This window comes from Petromyzon marinus, unplaced genomic scaffold, assembly GCF_048934315.1.
Source record: "Petromyzon marinus isolate PM22_M1 ecotype Great Lakes invasive population unplaced genomic scaffold, UKy_Petmar_22M1.pri1.0 PM_Scaffold_183, whole genome shotgun sequence".
In the NCBI taxonomy this organism is placed as follows: Eukaryota; Metazoa; Chordata; class Hyperoartia; order Petromyzontiformes; family Petromyzontidae; genus Petromyzon; species Petromyzon marinus.
In genome coordinates, this window is record NW_027423150.1 from 98,947 (window position 1) to 110,547 (window position 11,601).

General features: G+C 45.9%; 1 protein-coding gene across 1 annotated transcript in view; it reads right to left on the bottom strand.

Annotated features, from left to right (window-relative positions):
• Positions 1 to 11,003, bottom strand: part of LOC116937562 (uncharacterized) — a 21,926-nt gene extending 10,923 nt beyond the window's left edge. Inside the window, exons 1-3 of the mRNA XM_076063761.1 lie at positions 10,847 to 11,003; positions 8,767 to 8,956; positions 737 to 1,002 (exon numbers count right to left, since the gene is read on the bottom strand). Coding sequence (XP_075919876.1) covers positions 737 to 1,002; positions 8,767 to 8,869 — 369 coding nt within the window. The 5' untranslated portion in view covers positions 8,870 to 8,956; positions 10,847 to 11,003. The remainder of the gene's footprint in view (positions 1 to 736; positions 1,003 to 8,766; positions 8,957 to 10,846) is intronic.
• Positions 11,004 to 11,601: the final 598 nt, after the last annotated feature.

Sequence of the window (11,601 nt, forward strand, 5' to 3'; positions counted from 1 at the left end):
CCACCCACCACCACCCACCCACCACCACACCACCCACCACCACCACACCATCACCACCACCACCATCCACCACCACCACCATCACCACCATCACCACATCACCACCACCACCACATCACCACATCACCACCACCACATCACCACCACCACCATCACCACCATCACCACCACCACTACCACCACCATCACCACCACCACAATCACATCACCACCACCGCACCACCACCACCACCACCACCACATCACCACCACCATCACCACCACCACCATCATCACCACCATCACCACCACCACCATCACCATCACCACCATCACCACCACCACCACCATCACCACCACCACCACCATCACCACCATCACCACCATCACCACCACCACCACCATCACCACACCACCACCACCACCATCACCATCACCACCACCACCACCATCACCACCACCACCACCACCATCACCACCACCACCATCACCACCACCACCATCACCACCATCACCACCACATCACCACCATCACCACCATCACCACCACCACCATCACCATCACCACCATCACCACCACCACCACCATCACCACCACCACCACCATCACCACCATCACCACCATCACCACCACCACCACCATCACCACACCACCACCACCACCATCACCATCACCACCACCACCACCATCACCACCACCACCACCACCATCACCACCACCACCATCACCACCACCACCATCACCACCACCACTCGCCTTGGCGTCGACGTGGCTGCGTGCTCGCGATGCCGACGCTCCGTCAACCGCCCCGGCGGCTGCCGTGACCACCTTGCCGATGATGGCACCACCACCACCACCACCACCGTCACCGTCACCACCAACACCACCACCACCACCAACATCACCGCGGCCCTTGCCGCTGCCGACGGAGACTTTGCCGGGAGCGGCGTCTCTCCGGTTGGTGTCAACCAGGGCTCGGCGCTTCACCGAAGTGGGGCAGCTGCTGCTGCTCACAGACAGCCCTGAGACACACGCAGAGACACAGACACACACACGCAGAGACACAGGCAGTGACACAGACAGAGACACAGACACAGGCAGTGACACAGACAGAGACACAGACACAGGCAGTGACACAGACAGAGACACAGACACAGGCAGTGACACAGACACAGGCAGTGACACAGACAGAGACACAGGCAGTGACACAGACACAGGCAGAGACACAGACACAGGCAGTGACACAGACAGAGACACAGACACAGGCAGTGACACAGACACAGGCAGTGACACAGACAGAGACACAGACACAGGCAGTGACACAGACACAGGCAGTGACACAGACAGAGACACAGGCAGTGACACAGACACAGGCAGTGACACAGACAGAGACACAGACACAGGCAGTGACACAGACAGAGACACAGACACAGGCAGTGACACACACACACACACACAGTGACACAGACACAGACAGAGACACAGACACAGGCAGAGACACAGACACAGGCAGAGACAGAGACAGAGACACAGACACACACAGACACAGACACACACAGACACAGACACACACAGACACACACAGTGACACACACACAGTGACACACACAGTGACACACACAGTGACACACACACAGTGACACACACACAGTGACACACACACAGTGACACACACACAGTGACACACACACAGTGACACACACACAGTGACACACACAGTGACACACACAGTGACACACACACAGTGACACACACAGTGACACACGCAGTGACACAGGCAGTGACACACACAGTGACACACACAGTGACACAGGCAGTGACACACACAGTGACACACACAGTGACACACAGTGACACAGGCAGTGACACACAGTGACACAGGCAGTGACACACACACAGAGACACAGGCAGAGACGCACACGCAGAGACACACACGCACAGGCAGAGACTAAGAGACACACAGGCAGAGACACACTCAGAGACACACAGGCAGAGACACAGACACACAGGCAGAGACACACAGGCAGAGACACACAGGCAGAGACACACAGAGACACAGACACAGGCAGAGACACACACACACAGAGACACACAGACACACAGGCAGAGACACACACGCACCGAAACGTCGTGAGAATTGTTTTTGTTAATATTTTTATTTATTTATTATTTTACCGTTTCGCCCCCCCCATCTACGTGGTGACTACTTCACCCAAAGAGCCAGGAACGCGAATCCCCTTGCAGTCACGAAAAGCGTCAAATCGAAAAAAAAAAAGGGGGTACCCGGGGCTGATTCGTCGGGGGGGGGACAACCATTTGGCCCGCCGAACGGACTCCCTCAAAACCCCACGGAGGAGGTTCAAATGTTGACTTTTAAACGTTCACAACAAAAAAGGTGTTTTTTTTTTTGGTGGGTCAGATCGCGTCGTTTTATAAATGTGTGCCGTATACCCTCCACCACCCGACACGGCCAATCAGCAAAAATACAAAAGCGTCACGTTGACAGAAGACACGAAAATAATAATTCACCAACTTTAGCCCCTTCACCGGTGTTGTTGAAGAGAGTGAATCCACAACATTTACAGTTTGAGTTGTGCTGTGACGTTGAACGCTGGTAAATACATCACCAGCATCATCACCAGCATCATCATCGTCATTATGAGATCTCCTTTGCCAGAAACAAGATATAGGAATAGGTTTTAACCCCTTTTAACTGGCACACAAAAACTGACACCTTTATTCAAGGCATCATGTTTGCAATAACCACAACACAAGCAGTCAAAATGCAAACAAAAAAGACAACTCTGATAATATTGGCACTGTCCTTGAATTTGATTGGTCCACACCCGAGACAGCTTTTCTTCGAGCCGAGTCTCCGTTGGTGTTGGACCAGAAGACCTATTCAAGGACAGTGCATATTATCAGAGATCTCATAATGTTAATGCTCACCCCGAGCCCTCAATAACTCTGATAGTGCGCTGTTTTTTAGTTGTACGCCTTTTGGCGTCTTCTGGTCCAACACCAACGGAGACTAAAGGGGCTCGAAGAAAAGCTGTCTCGGGTGTGGACCAATCAAATTCAAGGACAGTGCCAATATTATTATCAGAGTTGTCTCTTTTGTTTGCATTTTGACTGCTTGTGTTGTGGTTATTGCAAACACGATGCCTTGAATAAAGGTGTCAGTTTTTGTGCCAGTTAAAAGGGTAAAACCTATTCCTATATCATCATCGTCGTTGGGCAATTCGCCAGAATGGTAAAGCCCCTCGCTTGCTCCCGGTTTTATATAGAGCCATCGTCATTTATACTCGTATCAGGTGCAGCGATTAGAGGCGGAGGGTATTGTAATAATATAATCGATGAGTAATCAGTCGATGGTTATGATTAGTAGCAATGAGTTGTAGATTTAGCAATTAGTTGTAAGGCGTGTTGTTGTGGTTTTATGCCACGTTAGTTATCCGTTAATTAGCACGCGTTTCGCCGATAAGGAATTGTAATGTGCATTCATATTCTTAGCTCCCCTCGGCAAAGCCACGCCGAAGGGAAACAACAAACACATATATATTCTATTATTATATTGTTTCACCCCCAACGCGACTCCAAGAACACGAATCGCTGCAGTCACGAAAGCTATAAATCAGAATGTAACGTGTATAATTTAATAATAATAATACGGAGCGATTAAAGTTATTTCTATTCCTCTCAATTTCAACGGATTCTCTCATCAGTCTTTGCCAGTAATAACTCGTTTCACACAACACTGCAACACGGTCAAAATCAATCCGAGCGTCCTCGTTTTAAAACGTCCGTGGCCTGCCGGAACACCCGCGGTCAATGGATCTTTCGGTCAAGGTCACGTGGGCGGGAAACGAAAAAAATAAATATAAAAATCGAGAAACTATCACAGAAAATAAAAAGGTAATGAAATCAAATATTTGAATTTTTTTATTTTTATATAAATTGAAACATACGAGGGGAGAAAAAACACCCCACAATAAACACAGCAAAAATTTAATTAAAAACGTATAAATTTTTTTGCGTTTTAGCTTTGTACCTACGGGGCTAGACCGAAATAACCGCGAATAGGATATTCTTGGGATCTTTGGGTAAAGTCACCACCACGTTGAAGGGAAACAATAAAATAATAAAAATATAAAACAATAAAATTATTATTCTTGGTTCTTTGGGTAAAGTCACCACGTTGAAGGGAAACAATAAAATAATAAAAATATAAAACAACAAAATTATTATTCTTGGTTCTTTGGGTAAAGTCACCACCACGTAGAAGGGAAACAATAAAATTATAAAAATATAAAACAATAAAATTCTCACGATGTTTCGACTGCAACACAAAGCAGCAACCATCATCAGGTGTGAAAACCAACAAGCAGCCATCACACCTGATGATGGCTGCTTGTGTTGCAGTTGAAACGTCGTGAGAATTTTATTGTCTTTTTATTTTTATTATTTTATTGTTTCCCTTCTACGTGGTGGTGACTTTACCCAAAGAACCAAGAATAATAATTTTATTGTTTTACAATAATTTTATCATGTTTTATATTTTTATTATTTTATTGTTTCTCTATCTAACGTGGTGGTGACTTTACCCAAAGAACCAAGAATAATAATTTTATTGTTTTATATTTTTATTATTTTATTGTTTCCATTCTAACGTGGTGGTGACTTTACCCAAAGAACCAAGAATAATAATTATTGTTTTATATTTTTATAATTTTATTGTTTCCCTTCTACGTGGTGGTGACTTTACCCAAAGAACCAAGAATAATAATTTTATTGTTTTATATTTTTATTATTTTATTGTTTCCCTTCTACGTGGTGGTGACTTCACCCAATGAACCAAGAATAATAATGTTATTTTTATATTTTTATTATTTTATCATTTCCCTTCCACGCGGTGGTGACTTTAACCAAAGAACCAAGAATAATAATTTAATTGTTTTATATTTTTATTATTTTATTGTTTCCCTTCTACGTGGTGGTGACTTCACCCAATGAACCAAGAATAATAATTTTATTTTTATATTTTTATTATTTTATCATTTCCCTTCCACGCGGTGGTGACTTTACCCAAAGAACCAAGAATAATAATTTTATTGTTTTATATTTTTATTATTTTATTGTTTCCCTTCTACGTGGTGGTGACTTTACCCAAAGAACCAAGAATAATTGTATTGTTTTACAATAATTTTATTATTTTATTGTTTCCCTTCTACGTGGTGGTGACTTTACCCAAAGAACCAAGAATAATTGTATTGTTTTACAATAATTTTATTATTTTATTGTTTCCCTATCTAACGCGGTGGTGACTTTACCCAAAGAACCAAGAATAATAATTGTATTGTTTTATATTTTTATTATTCTATTGTTTCCCTTCTACGTGGTGGTGACTTTACCCAAAGAACCAAGAATAATAATTTTATTGTTTTATATTTTTATTATTTTATTGTTTCCCTATCTAACGCGGTGGTGACTTTACCCAAAGAACCAACACAACACGAATCACTGCAGTCGCGATGGCTTCCAAATCACGAATAGGACATCGGTAGGATCGAGCCCAATTACCTTCAATTGCCATCTTCACGAGATGTTCGGAAAGTTTTTTTTTAACGGACGAACGGGAGAGGAGGGGGGGGGGGTCCCCTCCCCCAACCCCAATCCCACCAATGTATGGCCTAGCCTCTTGTACGAACTGTGGGTGACCCTCCCTCTCAAGTGGGGGACGTCGGATCTTTGGGAGGCCACAAAGTCCCTGGTGGTTGGTTTTGACGCCGCCCATTTTTGGATTCTGATTGGGTAGCGCTCTTCCACCCCTGGAGGTGGGGGGGGGGGGTGATTGATGACTTGCCAATGTCTGCCGTTAGTTTGTGCGCTCCAAGGGGGAGTCGTGTCTGGGGTCTCGTTCAAACGGTGAGGGGTAGGCACCCTCGGGGGTAAAAGCTTCGATGTCACCACCGCGAAGCCTCACACCAGGTTGGTGGGGCTCACTTATCAGCAGTACACGCACAGCTGTACCACACCACACACACACACAGCTGTACTACACCACACACACACAGCTGTACTACACCACACACACACACACAGCTGTACCACACACACACACAGCTGTACCACACCACACACACACACACAGCTGTACCACACCACACACACACAGCTGTACCACACCACACACACACACAGCTGTACCACACCACACACACACACAGCTGTACCACACCACACACACACACAGCTGTACTACACCACACACACACACAGCTGTACTACACCACACACACACACACAGCTGTACTACACCACACACACACACACAGCTGTACTACACCACACACACACACACACAGCTGTACTACACCACACACACACACACAGCTGTACTACACCACACACACACACACAGCTGTACTACACCACACACACACACACAGCTGTACTACACCACACACACACACACAGCTGTACTACACCACACACACACACAGCTGTACTACACCACACACACACACAGCTGTACTACACCACACACACACACAGCTGTACTACACCACACACACACACAGCTGTACTACACCACACACACACACAGCTGTACTACACCACACACACACCCAGCTGTACTACACCACACACACACACAGCTGTACTACACCACACACACACACACAGCTGTACTACACCACACACACACACAGCTGTACTACACCACACACACACACAGCTGTACTACACCACACACACACACAGCTGTACTACACCACACACACACACAGCTGTACTACACCACACACACACAGCTGTACTACACCACACACACACAGCTGTACTACACCACACACACACAGCTGTACTACACCACACACACACACACAGCTGTACTACACCACACACACACACAGCTGTACTACACCACACACACACACACAGCTGTACTACACACACACACACAGCTGTACTACACACACACACACACAGCTGTACTACACCACACACACACACACAGCTGTACTACACCACACACACACACACAGCTGTACTACACACACACACACAGCTGTACTACACACACACACACAGCTGTACTACACACACACACACAGCTGTACAACACACACACACACAGCTGTACAACACACACACACACAGCTGTACAACACACACACACACAGCTGTACAACACCACACACACACACACAGCTGTACTACACCACACACACACACACAGCTGTACTACACCACACACACACACACAGCTGTACTACACCACACACACACACAGCTGTACTACACCACACACACACAGCTGTACTACACCACACACACACAGCTGTACTACACCACACACACACACAGCTGTACTACACCACACACACACACAGCTGTACTACACCACACACACACACACAGCTGTACTACACCACACACACACACACAGCTGTACTACACCACACACACACACACAGCTGTACTACACCACACACACACACACAGCTGTACTACACCACACACACACAGAGCTGTACTACACCACACACACACACAGAGCTGTACTACACCACACACACACACACAGAGCTGTACTACACCACACACACACACACAGCTGTACTACACCACACACACACACACAGCTGTACTACACCACACACACACAGCTGTACCACACACACACAGCTGTACCACACACACACACACACTGTACCACACACACACAGCTGTACCACACACACACAGCTGTACCACACACACACACAACTGTACCACACACACACACACAACTGTACCACACACACACACTGTACCACACACACACACAGCTGTACCACACACACAGCTGTACCACACACACACACACTGTACCACACACACACACAGTACCACACACACTGTACCACACACACACAGCTGTACCACACACACACAGCTGTACCACACACACACTGTACCACACACACACTGTACCACACACACACACACTGTACCACACACACACACACTGTACCACACACACACACACTGTACCACACACACACAGCTGTACCACACACACACACACCCTGTACCACACACACACAGCTGTACTACACCACACACAGCTGTACCACACACACACAGCTGTACTACACCACACACACACAGCTGTACCACACACACACAGCTGTACCACACCACACACACAGCTGTACCACACCACACACACCCTGTACCACACACACACACACTGTACCACACACACTGTACCACACACACACTGTACCACACACACACTGTACCACACACACACAGCTGTACCACACACACACAGCTGTACCACACACACACAGCTGTACCACACACACACACACACCCTGTACCACACACACACAGCTGTACTACACCACACACAGCTGTACCACACACACACAGCTGTACCACACACACACAGCTGTACTACACCACACACACACAGCTGTACCACACACACACAGCTGTACCACACCACACACACCCTGTACCACACACACATAGCTGTACCACACACACAGCTGTACCACACACACAGCTGTACCACACCACACACACCCTGTACCACACACACACAGCTGTACCACACACACAGCTGTACCACACACACAGCTGTACCACACACACACAGCTGTACCACACCACACACACCCTGTACCACACACACACAGCTGTACCACACACACACACACAGCTGTACCACACACACAGCTGTACCACACACACACACACCCCCTGTACCACACACAAAGCTGTCCACTCACCTGCCTTGCCCGTCACCAGCTGCACGTTTTCACCGTCCTGCTCTGCCAGACGCAGTGATGGTGTTGGCTGTGCTAGCGGCCTCCGCAGCCTTATCGAAGACATCCTCACCTCGTCCTCCTCACCTCCTCACCACCACCACCTCTTTCAATCTCTCTCGTCAGCTCTCTCTCTCTCTCTCTGACTCGCTTTCTAACATTCAAAACGAGACAGGCAGAGACAGGCAGAATGGTAAAAGCAAAATCGACTCCATTAAGAAGGAAAAAATCGTGACAACGGAAATCTATGAAGTGTAGTGCTGGTGTGTAGTGTATAGTGTAGTGTATAGTAGTAGTGTATAGTGTATAGTAGTGTGTAGTGTATAGTGTGTAGTGTATAGTAGTGTAGTGTATAATAGTAGTGTATAGTAGTAGTGTATAGTAGTGTGTAGTGTATAGTGTGTAGTGTATAGTGTGTAGTGTATAGTGTGTAGTGTATAGTAGTAGTGTATATTAGTGTATAGTAGTAGTGTATATTAGTGTATAGTAGTAGTGTATATTAGTGTATAGTAGTAGTGTAGTGTATAGTAGTGTAGTGTATAGTAGTAGTGCATAGTGTATAGTAGTGTAGAGTAGTGTATAGTAGTGTATAGTAGTATGTAGTGTATAGTAGTGTATAGTGTAGGTAGTGTATAGTAGTGTAGTGTATAGTAGTGTACAGTGTAGTGTATAGTAGTGTAGTGTATAGTAGTGTATAGTAGTGTAGTGTATAGTAGTGTAGTGTATAGTAGTGTATAGTGTATCGTAGTGTAGTGTATAGTAGTGTATAGTGTATCGTAGTGTATCGTAGTGTATAGTGTATAGTAGTGCATAGTAGCGTAGTGTATAGTAGTGTATAGTAGTCTATAGTGTATAGTATGGTAGTGTATAGTGTAGTGTATCGTCGTGTAGTGTGTATAGTAGTGTAGTGTGTATAGTAGTGTATAGTATAGTAGTGTATAGTGTAGTGTATAGTAGTGTAGTGTATAGTAGTGTAGTGTATAGTAGTGTAGTGTATAGTATAGTGTATAGTAGTGTAGTGTATAGTAGTGTAGTCTATAGTATAGTAGTGTAGTGTATCGTAGTGTAGTGTATAGTATAGTGTATAGTAGTGTAGTGTATAGTAGTGTAGTGTATAGTATAGTAGTGTAGTGTATCGTAGTGTAGTGTATAGTAGTGTAGTGTATAGTAGTGTAGTGTATAGTAATGTAGTGTATAGTAGTGTAGTGTATAGTAGTGTAGTGTATAGTAGTAGTGTAGTGTATAGTAGTGTATTGTAGTATAGTGTATAGTAGTGTAGTGTATAGTAGTGTAGTGTATAGTAGTGTAGTGTATAGTAGTGTATAGTAGTATAGTGTATAGTAGTGTAGTGTATAGTAGTGTAGTGTATAGTAGTATAGTGTATAGTAGTAGTGTATAGTAGTAGTGTATAGTAGTATATTGTATATAGTAGTGTATAGTAGTGTAGTGTATAGTAGTGTAGTGTATAGTAGTGTAGTGTATAGTAGTGTAGTGTATAGTAGTAGTGTAGTGTATAGTAGTGTAGTGTATAGTAATATTGTATAGTGTAGTGTATAGTAGTGTAGTGTATAGTAGTGTAGTGTATAGTAGTGTAGTATATAGTATAGTGTATAGTACCGTAGTATATATATTAATACGTAGTATATAGTTTAGTCTATATATTAGTGTACTTATATAAAGTGGTACATCTGAGTAGTACACCCGACAGGCAATAAGATACGTTGCGAATTAAGACTTTTGTTTTTTAAACGTCTGCTCGCACACGTTACATTCCGTAGCGCGCATCGGCGAACCGACCAATGGGGCACCGCCTTGCAACCGCCGCGGGACCAATCGGCGCCGGCGACACTAACCCGCGCGGCTTATGCCGTCTACGAAATTCGACGCAATGTTATTGGGGTCTCCCGCCTCCCACCCTCCCCCCTCTCCCCCTCAGGAATTTTTATTTTTACAAAATTAACGTTTCGAGGTTGTTGTTTGTCGAGCTCTACACATTAATTGTGATGTAAAATGAGTAGGGTGTAAACAAATGAACAATAGAAACCTTGTCGCTTGTCGCTTCACGATCGACGTGGAAATTTCCTTTACAAACGGGCGAACGGCGGTTAAACCTGCAGCCGCTCAATTTAAACGAAGCTCGGAGCCCTCTGATTGGTCGAAACGGTCAACGCCCCTCCCCCCCATACGCGTCATACTCAGACTCCACCCACCTCAGGCTCCACCCCCTTCAGGCTCTACCCACCTCAGGCACCACCCCTTCAGGCTCCACCCCTTCAGGCCCCACCCCCTCAGACTCCACCCCCTTCAGGCTCCACCCACCCTTCAGGCTCCACCCACCTTCAGGCTCCACCCACCTGCAGGCTCCACCCACCTCAGACTCCACCCCCTTCAGGCCCCACCCACCTTCAGGCTCCACCCACCCTTCAGGCTCCACCCACTTTCAGGCTCCACCCACCTCGGACTCCACCACCACCAAAACGAAATTGATATAAAAAAAAGAGTCACGTGGGTAAAAACAAATAAAAATCACGAGACGTTTCGGCCACAACACAAGCGGCCTTCATCAGGCGGAAGGGACCCAGGCTGTCCAGAGGACAGTGCCGGAGTGAAACACAGCCACAAGCTCAGACCGCGGAAACTTTAACCCTGTGTGTGCGAGAGAAAGTAATTAAGGTGCCTTGACAAAGGAATTAGCATTAAAAAATTTAGCGTTTGATTGGCCGTTCTTAGCACGATGAACGGTGTAGTAGGTGGTGAACGTGCGGGTGAACATGCCGGTTGGCTCGGGGGCGGCGGGGA